The sequence below is a fragment of the Drosophila persimilis genome, unplaced genomic scaffold, assembly GCF_003286085.1.
Source record: "Drosophila persimilis strain 14011-0111.01,24,50 unplaced genomic scaffold, DperRS2 tig00000124-arrow-pilon, whole genome shotgun sequence".
In the NCBI taxonomy this organism is placed as follows: Eukaryota; Metazoa; Arthropoda; class Insecta; order Diptera; family Drosophilidae; genus Drosophila; species Drosophila persimilis.
In genome coordinates this window covers 10,474,669-10,495,076 of record NW_020825294.1, presented here as the reverse complement: position 1 = coordinate 10,495,076, position 20,408 = coordinate 10,474,669, and the positions used below count along the sequence as shown (strand labels likewise).

The following is a 20,408-nucleotide window of genomic DNA, read 5'->3' as shown; positions in this document are numbered from 1 at the left end:
TTAAAACAAACTACGCTGCAAAGTAGTCCGTTATTCCTTTGATTCGTATTCGTTGAGAGCGAGAGAGACGTCTCGGCCGATTGTCCAGAGAGAGGAATTGCTGGGAGCGATAAAGAGAGTAAAAGGATGAATATTGCTTGAGAGGAGCACGATATTAAGAGAAATCGATTTCTTGCAAAAGAAAGGGCAAAATCCAAAAGGAGACACTTGCTTACATATCTGATGTGCACACTTCTGCCGAAGGGTATCCTCAAATCGGCTATGCTGTGCTCCAAAGACGACAGCACCTCCTCCTCCCCTGATTTTACACCTCTCTGTTGGGCGGAGGCGGCGGCGGCTTAGCGGTAGTTTCCATTGGGGAGTTAAGTAGACTTTTGTGTTATAAATTAGGCGTGTGCCAATGCGTTTGTGTGTGTGCAGTGACTGCCTTTTGCTAGCCCCCCACCAACAGCCCCCAAACCGCCTGATCTTTCTCTCTGTCTCTGTCTCTGTCTCTACATATCTATATCTATCTACAACATATCTATCTTCCGTCTCTGCTGCTTGCATGTGGCTGTGTGGGGCTGTGTCTCTCTATCCCTCTACTCTCTCTGGTAGTTGGTCTAAATATGCATATGAATATGAAATTAGTCGCATGTGTTCGTTCTGGCTTGGCTTTCATCCTGCCTGTCTGGGCCTCGGCCCCCTGAATTGAATTGAATTTTCTATGCCAAGAGCTTGTGTGTTTCTTGTGTCTTGTGCCCTGTGTGTGGGTGTGGGTGTGGGGTCGGGGGTCTACCCGGGGTGTTCTCTGTAAAAAGGGATTCCATGCGTAATTTAATGTTTGTGCATGTTGTTAAATGATTCATGGCGACCTGCTCCTGCTCCTGCTGCAGCTACAGCTCTCTTTGAAGTGACCCTGATTGGCATTAGGCATAACCAAAGCAGAAGCTACTATTCTTGTTAAGTTCAACGCTTAGTTTTTATGATCGTTTATTAAATGTATCGCTGCCGTGATCAGATTCCCTCCTTTTGTTCTTGTTTCCACTGGAGATACGTTGGAGATTCCCCTGGCTAAGAGACTGCAACGTGGGCCTTCTCTAAATATTCAAAGGGTAGTATCCTATTGCACAGTCTTCCTTCCATTGCGCTCTCTCGCCCTCCCAAAAGAGTAACGGACTGTCTTTCCCACTGCTTCTGAGGAAGGAAGGAAGTTAGCTACTGAACCGACTACCGTATCGGCTTCATTTTATAAATCTCTACCAAAAGTTTCTCCAATAAATAGAACCTTTTTGCAGCTCCACTCCTCGATTGACACATGCCATTTACAAAGTTTCTCTGGACTTTTCTTAACATGGAATATATGTGTTGTACTCCTTGCAAATCTCAAAAAGTGGCGCCCCCGAAAGTCGCAAAAGTCCCCCGAAAGCGATTTAAATGTTAATAGAGAAGCGAACCCCGAAAGAAAACAAACAAACACAAAAAAAAAATGGATTTACAACGTCGCGAATTTCGCTAAACTCTTGCACGGTAGAAATGGCTTCAACAGGATAGGGGGAGTGGGTCCTGGCTGGGCGGCTGCCATTCCCCAGAACATATTTGCATAAAATTCATAACATATGCCCCGACACAGGCGTCAGAGGGGCCTCCGACTCTGCCTCCGACTCTGGCCCCTGGTTCTGAGTCTGAGTGTGATGCCCAAAGTCACGGCCTGGTCTGTGGGTCCTCCTGGTTCGGGTTCTGCTATCAGCGCCCGTAAGTAGGCAACGAACGGTAAACAACTCCGCTCACGTCTCTGCTGCTGCTGCTCCTGCTGCTCCACGCCTTCGCCAGTCGTTTCGTTCTCATCATCATATTTGCTGTAAAAAGAAAGCAAAGTAAATAAATAGACATGTGTGAAAAAGCCGATGAAAACAGTTGGATAACGACGGAGGGGAAGGGGAAGGGGAAGGGAACGGCACGAGAGAGTCAACAGGGAAAAAAAACCGACAAAAAATTGCAAAAAGAAAATTGAAAATGCTTCAGGGGCTACAACAACAGCAACAACGATGGCCAATGCAAGTTTTCCTGAGCTCTTTCAATATTTTGTTACCCCATGAGCCGTCGAGGAGGAGCTTGTCGAGGGGGGGCCGGAGTTCCGTTGGGTTATGTGTGCGCGATATACATATACCAACTTTTTTCGGGGCTAAACTATGGAGAATATTCTTAATTAAGCTACAGCCCCTGGGGCGGTAAAATGTTTGGTAGGTGAAACATTCTCTTGGCTAGAGATTATTTTGTGAGGCGTTCGACATACTTTTCCCCAGCCCTAATATCCCCCGGCCCCTTATATGGGGCCCCTTATATGGGGACTATGGAGTGTCAAATACAGTCCAAAGAATGATCTGGAAATGCATTGAATGCCGTAAGTATCGATTCCCACCAATTCCAATCGGGATTCTTCGCCTGAATGTTGTGCGGCCGAGTCTTACGTGATCGCAGGCATTCCCTCGAAGCTCTGGACTTCTTCAGTCAATTTCCTTTGAGCAATCCCATTCGTGGCTCAGATCCGATATCTTCCAATTCCCTACTTAAGCCCAATACCCATTTTGTTCCCTGCGAAACATTCTAAAAATCATTGCCAATTATATATTTATAAATGGCATTGCATTGAAAATTCAATCCCCAGGACAAAACCGAAAGTCAAACTGCAAAATGCAAATAAACAAAAAGCCAAAACACAAACGGGCCCACACAGAGACGGCAGACAAAAGACAAATTATTGTAGCTTTAGATTAAATGGACGCACATTAAAGCAGTCACACACACACACGCACACACACAGGGTGGGGGGAGGTGTGGGTGTGGTAGTGGGTGGCACATATATAAATTAAGCAATAGCCTGAAACCGAAAAGGCGGCCCGAACAGCAGCAGAACTGAAACTTTGTCAAGCTTTTTCTCCGCCTGAGTCTCCCCTTTGTGCTCCCCTCTTTCGGTGACGTGCATAAACTATTTGTGGGCACTGTGCATGGACTGGGGGTTGGGGGGTGGCAGGAAAATTCTACCGAAATAAAATAATTAAACGTTTGTTGTCTCTCCTCTGACTCTGACTCCGTCCCTGGCTCCGTCTCTGGCTCCGGCGCTCTCCTTCAGTTGAGATGTTAACAAAATTTATAAGACAAATAAATTTTAGCAGCAGCAGAAACGGAAAAAAATAACACCCAAAGGCAGCAGATTTGTGGCTCGTTCATTCCGTCTCCCTTTCCCTTTCTCTCTCTATCCTTCTCTGGGAGTAAAAATACCAACAAAAAGGGTCAAATTTGTGCGTCTGTCGTTTGCAGTGGGTCCTGTCCTGTCCGGTTCTGTCCTGTCCTGTGACCAGAAAATTAATTTAACTGACACGTTTTTCATTCAGAAATGAAAAGTACATTTTGTCATAAATAAAATTCTGAGCTGCATTTATCATGGAACGGGGGTTCGGTGGTTCGGGGGTTAGGGGGTTTGGGGGTGGCTTAGCAGGGAAGAGCACCCCCTTCGGGTGGCTCAAAAAGGTCCACGTTGTAACTTTGTGCCCCACAAAGGAATGTGCAAATTTAATAAATACGAGTATTATCTGCAAGCACTGTTTAAGGAAGTCTGAAAGACTTCTGTGTTCTCTAGAGAGCAGTAGAACCCTCGGGTTCTAGTTATGCTTCAAAAACTGTTTACATTTCCACTAAAACTATCCAGATCTGCTGTCCCTAAAGGACTCTTGCCATGGCGGATGGTTTCTGTGAATGCATCCATTTTTGGGCTCCTGTTCAGCAGAGCAAACGCATCTCACGTGTGTGTGCTTCAAGTTGCAAATTTTCCATAAGAACACGCCCAAAAGGACATCGTTGTGCTCTGACAGTCTCGGGTTAAGTGAATCTAAGCGCTGCACTCCAAGGGCCAGCCAAGCAGACGCCGCCGCAGCTCCTCTCAGTTCTGTTCTTCTGAGTTCTTGGCCGACGACTGCCGCCGAGATGTGTGTCGCCCAGCCATGTGTGGGTGCCATGGGTGGTACCTTTTGCATAATGATAAGCCGAGTGACAGTCACCTCCTAGCTCAGTCACCTGTGCGTGGGCTTGTCTTTAGTTGCAGGACATTTTTACAAAAAAGTACCCAGTAATCGCAGAGACACCGGCGAGGATACCTTAGATACCTTGTTATAGAAATAATCATAGCCGCTTGGGCAAGAATCAATACGAACAGATCATATTTGTGTCCATAATAGGGAAAGCATAAGTCACCAAGTCTATGTAAGGGAGGGGTATCGTGTAGTCGACTATTTTGTGACGTTTCTTACTTGATTTCTGAGATGCGCTCGAAAGTATGCAACTAATTTTGTGTTTCTCTGCTCTGCTTTCAGGTACTGCAACTTACACTTTTTTTTACCAACACAGTCACACACTATTACCCTGAAAAACACACACACAGACATACTCAAGCAATAAAAGACTCCAATCAGATGTAACCGTAGAACTGTAGAGCTATAAAACTGTAAAAACCCAAAGAAAATACGATCAAAATTCCTTAGGAAACAAATCAAATCAGCATTTACAAAGAATAAGTCTGTTCAAGAGAAATCAATTGAAAAGACATTGAGTCAAAGAGATATACATACATATTTATTTTGTGCTATTGAAAGGAGAAAAAATACATAAGAGGAGCAGCAACCACAACCACAACAACGAATAGATTACATGATAGTGCTAGTGCTAGTGCTTGTGCTTGTGCTTGTAAAACTGTTTGCCCTAACAGAGGAGAAGAGTGAGTGAGCCCTGCCCTGCCCGCCCTGCCCGCCCAGCACGACGACGGACGACGGACGACGGCAAAGCCTTAACAGTCGCTCAGCAGAACGGAGGCAGCAAAATGTTGCCAGCAACAACAGCAGCGCCGAGTGACTCCAACAACACAAACACGAACAACTACAACTACAACAACAAATACAAATACAACCACAAAGCGCCTTTTCAACGTCGCTGCTGTCACAGAAGCAAAATTACAACGATAACATAAGAAAGAGATAGCAACATAAAGAGAGCACAGAGAGAGAAATCAAACTAGCAGTTCACCGTTCGATTAAGCCGATTCGTTACCCCATCCCTCCATCCCGCCACCCCTTACCCCTTGCCCCTTGCCCCTCTTCCCCATCGTCTGTCCTCCTTGCCTGCAATCTTCTTTGTTGTTGTCTGTGCAGTGTTGGTGCGGGGGTGCCCCGTGTGGCGGTGTGCCGGAGTGCCGGAGTGCCGGAGTGCCTGCGTGCGTCGCCTGCCTGTGTACCCTCTCAGGGGAGAATTTAATTATTTTATTTGCATTAAGCGCGCGTTATGGCACAACAGCAGCAGCAGCAACAACAACAACAACAACAACAACACCTACAACATCCACACCAAAACACCAACAGCAACAATCAACTGCAACAGCAACAGCAGCAGCTACAACTACAGCTACAGCTACAGCAGCTACAAGAACAACAAGAACAACAACAACAACAGCTACAGCTACAGCAATACAATAACAATTTCTACAGCCAAAACTATAAGTAAGTTTTAGAGTCACTGGCTGTCCACGGTCTCTCTCTCTCTCTCTCTCTCTCTCTCTCCCACTCGTTCTGTTTCTCTGTGTCTGTGTCTGTGTCTATTTCTATGCCTATGACTGTTTGTTGTTCGTGTCTCGTGTCTCTGTTTATGTGTATTGTTCTTAAGCATGTGAAACCAAACCCCGCGCCCCTCCTCCCCACAGCTCTCGGGTGCTTTAAAATACAAATTAAATCAAATGCAAACATTTGCCATCGCCGGCCCCTGCCCCCTGCCCACTCCACCCGCACCTCCACGTGCAATATTTGCAGCACCCATAAAGCTGTGCGCATGCCAAACTGTTGACAAATGCTTGCTTGTTCCTGTCAAACGTCTATGTTTGTATGCACATGGGAGTATGTTAAGCTCTAAAACTGTGAACAGCAGAGTCTTCTGCTGCTGCGTAGCCGCTAACCGTGCACTTCGGGCTTCAGGCCAAACGGAAAACGCCTCTAAAATAATCCCCAAAAGCTATAGTTCTACTTACTGTACCCCTTAAATGTTTGAAAAGTGAAATGCTAATCAATTTGTACCTATTCTTCGATGACATTTCGCTGGTTCTTTTTATATGCATAATAGCTAGATAATATAGAAATATATAGAAACTATTTACATGCACAGGTATATCAATTCCAAGTTTGAAAAAAGCTATTCTGACAGCCGTCTCATTAAAAGTTTAGGCGTATCTGCATCCATCCACCATCGACTTTTGCTCGACTCTTGCCCATGAGAACTTTCTGTTTGGATCTTAACTCGTTTAAAATTAAAGAAACAAATATCATCAATAAGTAACCAATTCGGAATCCGAATTAGATTTTTGCCAGTGATGGCATTGATTTTATTTGATCGAAATGACGATTGATTTCTAATATTTTCCATGAGGTTCAGTAGAGGTCCCCTCTCTTCTTTTGTGGTAGCACCAATTTCTCTGCGCTCTGCGGCCACACTGGAACTTTGTGGTGTGTGCCATAATCTCACTTTAACCTTTCCGGCAATAATCGGTGTTTATTTATATCGTGTCCGAGGCCTGCCAGAAGCCAGCTGCATGCATTTTAATCGTCGCCATACAAGATATCATCTGAATAAGTTGATCTGAATACTAGGCCCAAATCTGAGACGTAATTCAAAGGCGAAAACCAACCTCCAAACTATACACGCGTGCGTGTGCGTGTGCGTGTGCATGCGTGTGTGCCCTCCCTTATGCACTCACTCGAATGTAAACATGCTTGAGCCCCTGCTTGAGCACAAATCCATTGAGCGGCAGGCAAACGCAGGTACTCCCGCCCCCTGACCGCCTCGCGACCGAGTACGAGTACGAACGGACACGAATCGGAGCCCAGGCAAGGCGCCACACAGTGCATGTTAAACTGTTTGAGCCTCGGGGGAAAAACACGTGACGTGACTGTTCCTGTTTGTTCGCCTAATGTTTGTTGGTGTTGTTGTTGTTGTTGTTGTTGTACTGCCTGTGACATCTGTTTGTTGTTCTAATCGTGTGTTGTTGTTGTTGTTGTTGTTCTAACTGCACCCAAAAATTACGGGGATTAAAACCCATACTCGAATCTGTGTCCACTTTCATGTACAATTTTGTTTTGTGTTCTTTCAGCATGGAGGAATACGAGCGACGGAAGCGACGAGAACGTGAGAAAATCGAACGGCAACAGGGGATACAGATCGATGATCGGGAGACGGCTCTGTTTAGCGAGCCGCGACGGCTGACGGAGGGCGATGCCGAGATCACGGCCGCCCTGGGGGAGTTCGGCGATGCGAGGGTCTACATCAATCAGTCAACGGTGGGGATTAGTCGGCACGCGCCCGGCGCCGGCAATCCGCGTCTGCAGGCACCGCCGCCGCCCAAAACCCTCGGCCATTCGCACTCACCCTCGTCCTCCTCCGCCGCCGGCTCCGGCTCCGGCTCAGCCCTGCCCGGCCAGAGCCAGAGCCAGCAGCAGCAACAGAAGCAGCATTACCAGCAGCAACAGCAGCAGCAGCGACCTCCGGGCTATCTGAAGCAGGCGGACAACAAGCCGCCGTACAACGGACGCGGCGGCTACCCGGGGCAGCCCATGAAGAACGATATACCCTCGAGTAGTGGCATGGCCCCGCCCCGGGGACCGCCCAGATCTGGCTCTGGCTCCATCTCAAACTCCAGCAGCAACTCGTCCAGCGCCACAAACAATGCCACCGGCGGAGCCGCCGGCACGACTCCCCTGGGTCCGCCCTTGTCCACGCAGATGCCCAATGGGCGGGAGAAATCGTTTCTGGGACCACCGGCGCCAGCGCTCCACAATGGCGCTGGGCTCTTTGTGCCTCCAGCGGCCAGCAAGCGGCCCGGCGGCGGCAGTGGCGCCGGACTGCAGCCGCCCCCGCCAGAGGTGAGTCCATGAGATTAATGCCCCGAAAGGGACTGCTTTCTAACTGCTCCATCTATCCCTTTCCACCCTCCACCCTCCACAGAAGGACATCACCAAGATGATCAGCGAGATGACGAACAGCTTTCGGGTGACGGCCCCTCTGACGTCGATAGCGGCCACTCCGCACGCCCCGACGCGAGAGAACTACAACCTGAACGGACCCAACACGAACAAGTATGCCTTTGGCCCGATCGGCTCGCCGCCCATCGGCTCCCAGCCCTCGTCCCTGATGACCCCGCTGTTCGCCCCCATTGCGCCCATCGCCTCGCCCATTACCTCCCTGCTGACGACCCCGCCACACGCTAGTCAGGGATCCCTAGGCGGCGCGAGCCCCGTGGCGCCGCTGCAACAACTGCCGCCGACGCCGCCCAAGGCTGCGGCCGCTCTCTCCCCCACAGCAGCGGCCAAGCCGCTCAAGACGGAGAAGAACCATACGTTGGAGAAGCAGGATTCATGGTGAGACATGAGAGATTCCTTTCCTTTCGATTTCTAACTGTTCTTATCCGTTTTTGTCACAGCCTCGAGAACGATCTGGAGCTGTCCGAGTCGGAGGACGAGCAGCGCAAGAAGGAGAGGTGAGAGAGGCTCATGATGGATTCTCGTTGCAGATGCCATAGTAAATGCTCTTAAATATTCCAGCAGGTCGGCGGGAAACAGCAGCAACAGCTCCGAGTCGGATTCCAGCGAATCGGGCAGCGAGTCGAGCAGCAAGGGAGACCACCAGCAGCAGCACCACCATCACAACCATCACCACCAGCAGCAGCAGCAACAACTGCAGCTGCAGCAGCAGCAACAGCTCCTCCAGCAGAAGCAGCAGCATCAGCAGATCCTCCAGCAGCAGCAGCGACAATTGACGGCAAATGGCAGCAAGAAAAAGTACAGCCACTCGATCATTGCCGGAGGCGGAAGCACAATAAGTGGACTGCTGACGTCCAGTGGGTTCGGCAGCGGAGGCGCTGGCAATGGCGGATGCTCCACAGCGAGCTCTGGCGGGGGCGGAGGAGGCAGCGGGTCGGGCGGAGGATCGGGCAGCAGCTCGGGCATCGGGACCATGAGCAGCGGCAGCTCCTCGAACAAGACGCCCTCGCCCACGGAGAGCAACAAGTGGACGCTGAGTCGCTTCTTTCCGAAGCCGGCCAACCAGACCAGCTCTGAGAGCGTCTCGCCCGGGAATGTGAGCATGAAGGTGCCTGGCATCCTGCCAGGCGGCGCTCAGATCATACCCGAGTCGATTGAGGTGACCACGGCCATTGTGAAGAACGAGAAGATCCACGATGACCACATGGACATGGACGAGGTCGAGGAGGAGGACGAGGATGAGGAGCAACTGCAGCAGCAGCAGCAGCTGCGCTACGGCGCCGGACTGAGTGTCACCCCCGTGGCGGTGGCCGTCAAGAAGGAGGCCCTGGACGGCGTGGGGGAGATGGGGGGTCTGCCGGCGATACCAAAAAACCAGATAAAACGGGAAGCGGAGGCCCTGCACTCCGCCGCTCGTCTATCGGACTCCGGGACCAGTGGCAGCGGCAGCACCTCCAGCAGCAGCAGCAGCTCGGATAGTGCCCCCGGCGAGGTGGTGCCGATGCCGGGCCCCGGCGAGACGCTGCAGCTTCCGGGAGTGCCGGCTGCCATTACGACGGTGATGCGGGTGCACCCGACACTGATGCAGAAGGCTCCGCCAAATAGTGTCACCCTCACGCCCATTCTGCCGCTCCCCGCCTCGCCCAAGCAGCGCCAGAAGAAGCCGCGCAAGAAGAAGCCCGCCACCAGCGCCCCCATTCTGGACTCCAGCGACGATGATGACCCGCCGGCTGCCAAGCATGCCCTAGAATTGTCCGCCGCCGCTGCAGCTGCGGCTCAGGCCCAGGCCACGGCCACTGTTCCGCCGCTGGCCGTGAAGAAGGGACGCGGCAGGCCTAGGAAGCAGCAGCAGAGTGGCGGCAGTGGGAACCTGAGCAGTGCCTCGGCCGGCAGCAGCTCCCAGACGAAGGGACCCACGCTGACGGCCGCCAAGAAGCCGCTGGTCAAAGGCCCCGCCATGGCCAATTCGAGGAAACGAGACCATTCCAGTCAGAGCAGCTCCAACGGCAACACACCCACAAAGAAGCTAGCCATGGGCACGGGCACAGGCACAGGCACAGGCACGGCCATGGCAGTGCCCATGACAGTGATACCATCCGGTCCGGCCAATGCCAGTGCGGTGGCAGCGGCCAGCAGCAGCTCCGACGAGGACAGCTCGTCGAGTACCGGTTCCACTGGCTCCAAGTCGAGCAGCTCCTCCAGCAGCAGCGACGACACAGAGACCACCCAGAACACAAAGTGTCGGATCGTGAAACTGAACAAAACGGGAGCAGTGCCGCCCCTGGCCCGCTTGGGAGCTGTTGCTAGCGCGGGTGCGGGTGCAGGGGCCAGTGGGAGCAGTTCCCCGAGCAGCAGCAGCAGCGAGCCCGAGGATCATCTGGCCATGAGCACGGTCAGCGCCCTGCCTATGGCCCAGCAGTTGATGCAGCCGTACAAGCCGCGAGCCGTCAGCCAGCACAGTCAGCAGCTGAGCAGCTCCGAGTGCTCTTCGTCGAGCGGCAGCAGTACCAGCGGCGACGAGGACGAGGCCAAGCGGGAGAAGGAGCGGGAGCGCAAGCGGAAGAGCGACAAGAACAAGATCAGCACGCTGACGCGCATCTTCAATCCCAAGGAGGGGGGCGCCAAGAAGCAAGGCCAGGTGGTGATCATGGACCAGTCGGAGGAGCAGCAGCAGGTCAAGGTCGGCGACTCCTCCTCCCAGCCAGTCCCAGTCCAAAACGCGGCGATAGCCAAGCTCCGCATGACGCCCACCCAGCAGCAGCAGCAGCAGCAGCTGGGCGCAGGTCTGGCCTCCCCGGCACGGACCACGACCCCGCATTTGACATCGCTGATATGCAAGATTGACCTCAGCAAGCTCTCCCGCGAGCGGATCATGCGGCTGAAGAAGCTCACACCCTCCCAGCAGAACGGACATCTGACGCCCAAAGATCTGGTCACGATCCAGACACAGGGACCGTCACAGCCCGTACAGGTTTCGGCCCCGCATTTAACACCCAACGGCTATGCCGGAGATGGGCATGGGCATGGGCATGGACATGGGCATGGGCAGGGGCAGGTGCAGGGGCATCTGCTGCCTGCAAAGGTGAAGCACGAGCATCCGCATCCGGTCAAGCCGGAGCCAGAGCTGGATGCCGGCTACGAGAGCAAGTTCAAGCCCGGCAACGTGAAGCAAGAGTTCCAGCTGAAGCAGGAGAGGGATCGTGAGCGGGAGAGGGAAAGGGATCGGGATCGAGAGCGGGAGCGGGAGAGAGAACGGGACCGGGAACGAGAGCGGGAACAGCCAACAGGAGGACGTCGGCGCAAGCGCAGCTCTAGCTCCAGTTCGAGTCCGTACAAGGAGAAGAAGCGGAAAAAGGAGAAGTCCGACCATCTGCAGATCAGCAAGGACCAGCTGCTGCCGGTGCCTGTCCTGCTGCCTTCCAACAACCACGAGCGAATATCCTGCCACGAGCGGTTGTCTTTTGACAAGCTTCAGCTGCTTCATGAAGACGCTGCTGCCGTCGCCGCTGCCGCTGCCGCTGTCTCTGCCCCGAACGGTAGTCCCAGCAAGAAGCTGCTGGTCATGTCACCGCTACCGCCTCCACCAACAGCCGTAGTCGTGCCCCCCGCCGTTGTGGCGCCCTCCACATGCAGCGAAGCTGTGCAGACGACTCCCCCGTCGGCAGCAGCAACGGCCACAGCGGCCACATCCACGACGGGGACCTCAACGGCTCCACCGGCGCCGGTCACGCGTCTCATATATCGATCCTACTTCGATCGTGAGGAAGAGCCCCACAGCGATGACCACAGGTAAGAGTCCTTCATGATAATCAATCTGTTCAGCCGTACTGACTCCTGTTGTTTCTCTCCAACTGAAACTCCAACCCGTAGAAAAAACAATCAGTTCCTGGTGGAGGCCGTCAACCGGAAGCATGCTGCCGACTCGGAGCGCGACTCCTTCAATCAGGTCACCCTCTATTTGGAAGCCGTTGTCTACTTCCTCCTTACCGCCGATTCCATGGAACGCAGCAGCTCTGAGCAGGCCACATGGACCATATACAAGGACACCCTGTCGCTAATTAAGTGAGTAATGTGTGCCAAAAATGAAAGGGAACGATGCCCTTGGTGCCTTCGTAACGTATTAAATGTTTCCCTTTTTGTTTCAGATTCATTTCCTCCAAGTTTCGGCCCTACCAGCAGTCAACGAACGGACAGCACGAAACGCACAACAAAGTGGCCATACTAAGGTGAGTCGATGGGGTCTCCTCTCCCCCTTTTCCCTAACCAAATCCAGAAAGAAATTCTATCTTGGATGGAGGTGGCTATGGATAACCGTGCTGTACGATTGCGGACAGATCCTTCCTTACCTGTCTAAGATATTCTTTGTTCCTGGAACTCGCTCTATATTCGTGCTAATCATTTTCCATTCAATCTGTTCGCTGTCTCCAGCTTGCGCTGCCAGTCGTTGATATCGCTTAAGTTGTACAAGCTGCGACGGACCAATTGTCGCACTGTCATCAACAGCCTAACGGAGTTCTTTCGCACCGGCAGGGGGGACATTGTCAATGGCAATACGCCGTCCTCCATATCACCATCGAACTCGGTGGGCTCACAGGTAAGAATCGAATTCAAATGCAGCCATAATCTCGGCATTGCAGAATGGCATTGATCTGACTCTTTCGGCATTACAGGGCTCCGGTTCGAATACGCCGCCAGGAAAAATAGTGCCTCAAGAAATACACACTCAGCTGTCGAAGCAGAATGAGTATCTGACCTATGTGAATAGTGCTCACGAGTTGTGGGATCAAGCCGATCGACTGGTGCGCACAGGCAATCATATAGGTGAGTGGATAAGAGGATGAGAGAGAGAGAGAAAGCTGGAGAGAGTCGAAAGTAATCGAATCAATGCCACTCCACACAGATTTCTTCCGCGAACTGGATCACGAGAATGGCCCGCTGACGCTGCATAGCACCATGCCTGAGGTGTTTCGATATGTGCAGGCGGGCCTCAAGACGCTCAGGGATGCTGTGTCGCATCCGACGCAACAGACGCTGCATCAGTCGCACTAACGACAGCAGGAACAGCCGCAAAGGGAACGACAGCGGAACCAGAAGCAGAAGCAGAAGCTGAAACAGAAACAGAAACATAAACACCACCACCAAACGTGTCTAAATAAAAGTCAGGCCAAATTAGCAACTATTATACACTACAAGCTACTAATTTAGTTAATCAAGAAACACTACACGCAATGAAAAGAAACGAAACTAAACGGAATAATCCAAGAACCTTCCAACAGAACAGCAAGGAGAGAACCAACCAACCAACCAACCAATCAACCAATCAACCACAACACAACAAATAATTTGTTAATAATTTATAGTTTTATATGTATGTATGTATGTAATTTGTATATGCACACCAATTACTTATTTCCTTATGCTCAATTTTCGATTGTTTTTTGTAAGCATGTTAAGCTTTATATTTATGCCTAGTTTTAATTGATATTACCTACCACACACACACACACACACACACACACAAACACACACCACACCACACTAAAAGTTTAATTAGCTATATGTCTAGACCGTAAGCTCAACCAAACAACAAGTAAGAAAAAAGTAAACTGACCCTGCCCCTGACTCCCGTTTATGCCCGATTGTACTACCTGTAACCCACATGATGAACATTTTAGTTGAATTTTGTTTTCGTATGCGTCAAAAGCAAAGAAAAAGAATGCCTTTTATAATTGTTTAAGTTTTAGTTAATTTTTTCTTTGCATTGCATTGCATTGGTAAAGAGAATCGATCGCGTTAGCCAATATATTTGTATATGCATATTATCGCATCTATTTAAAGCAACAAGTTATAGTTATAAATTCCTTGTAATATTTTTGATTATTAATTATGTTTAGTGCAACTATTCTATTGATTTAAAAGTAATTTTTTTAAAGCAATCACAACAACGTTTCTAGAACAAAATACATGAAATGAAAGAAAATAAGATATATATTTATATATATATATGGCAAATATATCAGCGTATATGGAAATTTAACTTTTGTTTTTTTACTTTGGTTTTACTTTGGATATGATTTACATCACTAATTATATTATGTATGTTTAGTATGAATACGAATACAATCGTGACACCCTACCCTACCAGCACCTACCACCGCTCCACGAACCGAATCATCTTACCCACACTTTGGATCAACATTCGACCTAAACTTAATGGGTGCCTCAAGACTCTCACACAGACGCAACAAAAAATAGTGCATTAGTAGAATTAAACGAGTTAAAATCAATTGAAATAGACTTGCCCTCAAATCGATATACTTATACATATATTAACTGTACATATAGCAGCCTATATACACTCGAACATATACAACATACGATATACATAGGTATATATACATATATATTTTTAATATGCCAAACAAAAGCGGAATGCAATAAACTACTTTAAGCCGAATCGAATCCAATCAGCCAGCACAGACCCCCACAGATCGAACACCGTACAACCTAGAGAGGGGTGTGCGATGGTGGGGTGGGGTGGGGGTCTTTACAAAGTGCTGGCTGCGTTTTGTTGTTGACTCTTTTTTGGCATAGAACGAGAAGCGAAATCGAAAACGAAAACCACGAAAATCAAAGCGAAAACGTATGTAACGAAAAACCAAAATGAAAACTCTATTAAATAATATTATTAAACATGGTTCTGGGGAAACAAAGCATTTCACTTTCAACAAATGAAACAAAATACAACAACCAATTGAATTATAGGCAAATTTTAAGTTGACGAACACGAACACTTGAACCGATGATGAAGGGGGGGAAGAGTGGTAAAGTGAAAAAGTGGAAGCGCAATTTTATTGTGCAATGAAACTAAGTGTAATTATTATAGATTTAATGTACATATGCATTGTTAATAATTATCAAATGCTGTATATAAAATAGTAGTACACGGAGACACAGCCTATAAATGCATAGTTCATACGTACATACATACATACATACATACATACATATAGACACATACATACGTACGTACATATGCATAGAGATGAGATGCATACAAATCCACATTTATATACTGGCATACACGACATACATATATGAAGACAAACAACAAATATACATGCATATATATAAATATATATATATTTTTATATATATACAGATACAGATGAGATACAACTAAACGACATAGTAATTATACATAGTTAAATTTTTTCAAAACGACAAGATCAACTTGCAGCAATAAGCAACAGCAAAACACCAACAACAACAACAACCACAAAACAAAAAAAAACAAAAACAAAAACAACCAACAAACGAAATGCGCCTAGAAATAGTTAATAATTATATTTTGTTAAGCGTTATTCTAGTGAAAACAAGAACAAAAACAAACAAAAAAAATACAAAGAAAAGAAAAGAAATCGAGAAAACCACAGAATTAAGTTTTAGGCTCTGGCCATTATTCGAATGAGAAGCAACGGCAGACACCAAAACGAATGCAAACACGAAGTTGTTCATTAACAAAGTAAACGTAAAAGTAACGGTAATGGTAATGGTAATGGTAACGATAAAAGTAAAGCTAAATCATATATATTTTGTACAAATATAATTAAAAAACAAAAAAAGAAGAAACCCAAAACCAAAATAAAAGTAAAACAAAAACAAAAACAACCGCGGCAGCAGGCAGCAGCTAAACCAAGTACACTTATTAAAGTTTAAGCAACAACAACAACAAAACAACCAATTTAATATGCAATTACCGTAACAGTAGTTGATAAATCAAACGAATAAAACATCAAAAATTGTAACATTTAATAACGCCCACCCCCCCCAAAAGTCGTTTCATTTTGTCGTTTCCGCGGTGCTGTACTCGTACCTGGGATGGATTATATTGGGGCGGTCCGAAATGTGTCCAGCCCGACAACGAAGACGCCTCCTACGCTAACCCAACTTTTGGTCCAAAATTTCAGCCACAGCGATACTATAATTATATTTGAACAATCGCTTAACTAAGTCGATATCAGTGCTTTCGTAAAAATGGAAAAACCGAGATGGATGCTGTTTATGGGGACCTTTATCCTTACCATAATTTGCAGCTGTAAACTTTTGTGCTGCGGAATTTATGCGTAGTAAATGACACAATTTCGGGACTTCCAAAAATTGTGATCACTGACGAAAACATCGCCAAACTTATCCAAATTGTTCTGGATCGGCAAGTCTAAAGACTTCGTTTGTCATATTTTGAACAACGAATTCGAATTGAAAAAGCTCTCGGGACGTTGGGTTCCGCGTTTGCTCACTTTTGATCAAAAGCGCTTTCGAAAAAATATTGCCAGGTTTTCTTGGCGATGTTGACGCGTAATAAATCAGAGTTTTAATAACTGTGGATGAAACATGGATACACCACTATACTTCAGAAACAAAATCCCAACCAAAACAGTGGACCAGCGACAAAGATGTCAAACAACATTTGAAAATGACACCCAAAACAGCGCAAACTGTTATTTCAGTTCGATTATCTGGAGAGTGGAAAAACGGCCCGAATTGCAGAAGAAACTAATTTTGTTGCAGCATTATAATGCACCTTCCTATACATCAGCAGTTGCCATGGCCTTGAATTGAATCCCTACCTCTCAGACCTAGCACCAAGTGACTTTTTTTAATTCGCTAAGCTTAAAGTTGCGCTTTTCAAACAGAAATCGTCCTCAAATGAGGAGGCTTCTTGCTTCACTATCGATGCTTTCGTCTACAGACAATATATAGAGCAACAGCTGATCGCCTCCGAATTCAATTATGTACTCTCTTAGTGTCCGTCAGTCGACGTTTAAAAATCTTAAAAGGTAAAGACATTGATGGATCTCTTCATTGCCAGATATTTTCCTTGCGATGAATAGTCGCTCGAAAAATAGAATTTTACATAACAAGTATATTTAATTCAATTCAGTTATTATGCTTAAGCCCCTTTTCAGCTGGGTCTAGTAAGATCACACAAGCCTCTATTGGTTTTGATAAGTGCAACAAACTGCTCTGCAAACCGACTTTTTCCGATAGCTTTGGGGCTTTAGAAATGTTAAATGAATTACGGTTTTTTTTTTTTTTGTATGGTAAGGTTTTTTTAAACAAAATTTGTTAAAACTGTTATTTTTAGTAATTTTTTTTTTCAGAGGCTGGGCTTTTTTTCATATTTGGTTGTACTTGACTTTACAATTCTGAAAAGCTGATCAATGCAGCCTTAAGCCGGATCCAAACACTGTGTAGCTTCAGCTTACCGTCTGGTAACTATAAAGCTTTTAAATGTCAAATTGATATTTTTCAGTTTCAATTCTCTTAAGGCTTTTATTAGAAAACATTCTGCCTTAATCTAACTGGCGACGAGGATTAACAATTAAAAGAAGAAACCTACACAAGCACCACGTTTAATCGAGCATACAGAATTTAAACGCTCAAAATATTTCAAAAGAAGAAGAAGTATATAGTCGCACATGGCTCAGAACATTACTGTATTTAGTGTATTACTTCTAGACAAGCAAGTACATCCCAGGGTCTTCGGCTCTGGCGTTCAACCGCAGCCGCGTCATCATTAGTCAGCCAGCCCAGATGTGTCATACTTCCGTATCAAATTTAAAATAATTTGTGCATTTCTCGAATGCGAATGCAAAGAAAATATCTACGTACTTGCAGTGTTGTCTTGTCTTTGATGGGAAACATAATTTCAAAATTAATGCTCAAGTATACCTAGTTATATGTCATTAACGTCCATAATCATCGGTAATATACAATATATATGTTATTATATAATATCGTACCACACCATACAATATACATATAAGTATAGATGGTACATACTTGTATATATGTAGTACTTATGCACAGTGATTACGCTAAAGGACAATTAGGAAAATACTAATTTCAAGTCAATTATGAAATGAAGAAAACAGAAACCAAACAGCATTCGAATCTCTGAAAAGGAACAGAGCATACAATCACATATTTCTGTGAGGACATATTGTGCGTACAGGCACATGCAAATCGCAGAGCCGAAGACCCTGGGATTTAATCAGTAAGGTTCGTTTGCGACATGTTCGGGTATGAACTGACACAACTATATATACTGAATGGTTAGTGGATAACCCCAGACAACGTCAACCCGGGACGAGAGCTGCTGACGATCACGCAGTTGTCCAGACTTTACGAGAACGATCCATCCATCCATAATGTTGGTAATCGCCAGATACATATCTATATTCATTTGTGACGAACAAATTTCATTTCCAGTCAGACTTCCCATCCAAATAACAACAGAAGATAGCACAAGAAGCGAAATGAGTGGCAAAGCTGTTTTCGAGGAAACCAAGAGAAATAATGGGGACAAGGACTCAGGAATCTGTGACGCACGCAATGTAAAAGCAACCCAAGTGAGAACATCTCTTACAAATTTTCGCAATTTAGACCAGAATTGCTGGAATGTCATATTGGATTATCTCAACGTGGAAGACCAGCTAAGGCTCGTTTCCTCTGACGTGCTTGACGGTGGGATCTTCAAGAGTTACGCAAGCCATCGCTACAAAAATATTGATGACGAGCTGACGAGTAGGACTAGCGACAAAGATCTCAAGCAACTGTTGCAGATCGTTGGCGAGAATGTGGAACATTTGGAAATGACTTTTGAAAGCACCAAGGCCGGATGGGATTATCTAAACAGTCTGAAAAAGCTAAAATCTCTGCACGCTAATATGAACTTCGAAGAAGAAGATGGGGATATGTTTTGTACGGGTTTCATAGAAAATCTCAAGAAATTTACGTGCCTGCGGAAACTGAAGTTGGACGGTTTCGAATTTAGCGTAAAAGGATTGCATGTTCTTGATCAACTGGAATCTCTGGATGTGCGTTTATCTCATAGATTCGATGCCAAGAACTTGGCGGATTGCTGCCAAACGATGAGGCAATTGCGGCATCTGCGTTTTGGAGCTATTGAAAACATCGGTAAGAACCATTTTGAAATTCTGGTGACAAACTGCAAGCAGCTGGAACGTCTGTCCTTTGGCTTACGGTTCGACGACTCTACGGTGCCCTATGAGCTGGTCTGCCGGTTGCCCAGGCTGCAGCATTTGGAGGTATGGCACTCAGGTTCTATACACGACTCTTTTATCGAGGGATTGATGAACAAACAGGGCTCTCCTCTGGAAAGTCTTATCCTGGAACGTTGCGCGCTGTCCGCGGATCAGATTAAGAATCTTTGCAGCATTTCTACACTTAAGGAACTCAGTATTTCCTGCGCCCACCTCCCCTTGGAGGATTTACGGAAGCTGAAGAGCCTTCTATTCTTCCGCATATACATGCCAAGCATTACGAATGACCAAATTCTGGACCTCCTTAAGGGTCTTCCTCGCCTAAAAGTTCTTAATTTACTAAATTGTCGTTGTATCAACAATACATTTGTGAGTACTGTTCGTACCTGGAGCGAACAGAGAGAGATCAAAATCTATCTCGGACACACAAATAAACACGATATTTTGTATGCTAATCCCTTGGTAGAAATAAATAAAAGTATTTTAGCTCCCGTATTCATAAACAAAGAACTTGGTGAACGACACCAGAGTTAACAAATTTATTAATTTTTCCTGAATAAATTATACTCATTTATAAGACTATAACTATCCAATTAATTTTTCCCACTACTTTCATACATAAAGTTATTATCCGCAGAAAAGCGGATAAATGCAGCTATAAATCGTACCCAAACATTTTGTAGCTTCAGCTGCTAGTGCGGCAGCACAGTTCCTGGCGGAAGAGGTAAGCCAAATAGGGCTATCTTGACGGACCTCTTGACCATGTTCACTGGGCAGAGGCTCATTAACCGGCGAATGACAGACAGCTTAACTCAGCTAGTCTGCCTGCAGGAGACGGCAGCCGACGTTAGACAGCAAAGATACTATTAAGGTCCCCGAATAGAGGAAGACAGACACGCAGACGTCGCCATTGGTGGCAAATGGGATTCCACCACAACGAATGCCAAGTCCTGGCGGAGGCTTCCGCCTCGCTGGGCGTAGTCCTAAAAAACGCTGGTTCCACCCCTACATTTAACAGAGCAGATACCTCATCTATCATGGACCTCACCTACATAAATATAAATATAAGACTGGGAGTGGCCACAACATGGCAGATCAGCGACCAATACACCGCGAGCGACCACAGCGCCATCATTTGCACCAGCCCTCCCCTTTTGTTCCTTCCTTTTTTTTCCGCCTACTTTTCCTGCTTTTTCCCTCTTCTCTTCTATTTTCTTCCTTCCCTTTCCTTTTTCTTCCTTTGTTATCCTTTCCTTTTTTTCTTCCTTTTTCTTCCCTTTTTCCCTTCTTT

General features: G+C 47.0%; 2 protein-coding genes across 3 annotated transcripts in view; both read left to right on the top strand.

Annotated features, from left to right (window-relative positions):
• LOC6596290 (AF4/FMR2 family member 4) overlaps window positions 1-13,389 on the top strand; it is a 91,336-nt gene extending 77,947 nt beyond the window's left edge. Inside the window, exons 1-10 of one of the 2 annotated variants that reach the window (XM_026987996.1) lie at window positions 5,464-5,525; window positions 7,163-7,931; window positions 8,014-8,426; window positions 8,489-8,545; window positions 8,610-11,837; window positions 11,919-12,110; window positions 12,194-12,274; window positions 12,477-12,642; window positions 12,719-12,869; window positions 12,949-13,389. In XM_026987996.1, the coding sequence (XP_026843797.1) occupies window positions 7,164-7,931; window positions 8,014-8,426; window positions 8,489-8,545; window positions 8,610-11,837; window positions 11,919-12,110; window positions 12,194-12,274; window positions 12,477-12,642; window positions 12,719-12,869; window positions 12,949-13,097 (5,205 nt within the window). In that variant the 5' untranslated portion in view covers window positions 5,464-5,525; window position 7,163 and the 3' untranslated portion in view covers window positions 13,098-13,389. Of the gene's footprint in view, window positions 1-5,463; window positions 5,526-7,162; window positions 7,932-8,013; window positions 8,427-8,488; window positions 8,546-8,609; window positions 11,838-11,918; window positions 12,111-12,193; window positions 12,275-12,476; window positions 12,643-12,718; window positions 12,870-12,948 lie in introns of those variants that run through there. The other variant, XM_026987995.1, reaches the window with a different exon arrangement.
• Window positions 13,390-18,370: 4,981 nt separating this feature from the next.
• LOC6596289 lies at window positions 18,371-19,766 on the top strand. The gene is made up of 3 exons (XM_026987432.1): window positions 18,371-18,434; window positions 18,498-19,486; window positions 19,755-19,766. The coding sequence occupies exons 1-3, from the start codon at window positions 18,371-18,373 to the stop codon at window positions 19,764-19,766; spliced, it is 1,065 nt and encodes a 354-aa protein (XP_026843233.1).
• The last annotated feature ends 642 nt before the right edge of the window (window positions 19,767-20,408 follow it).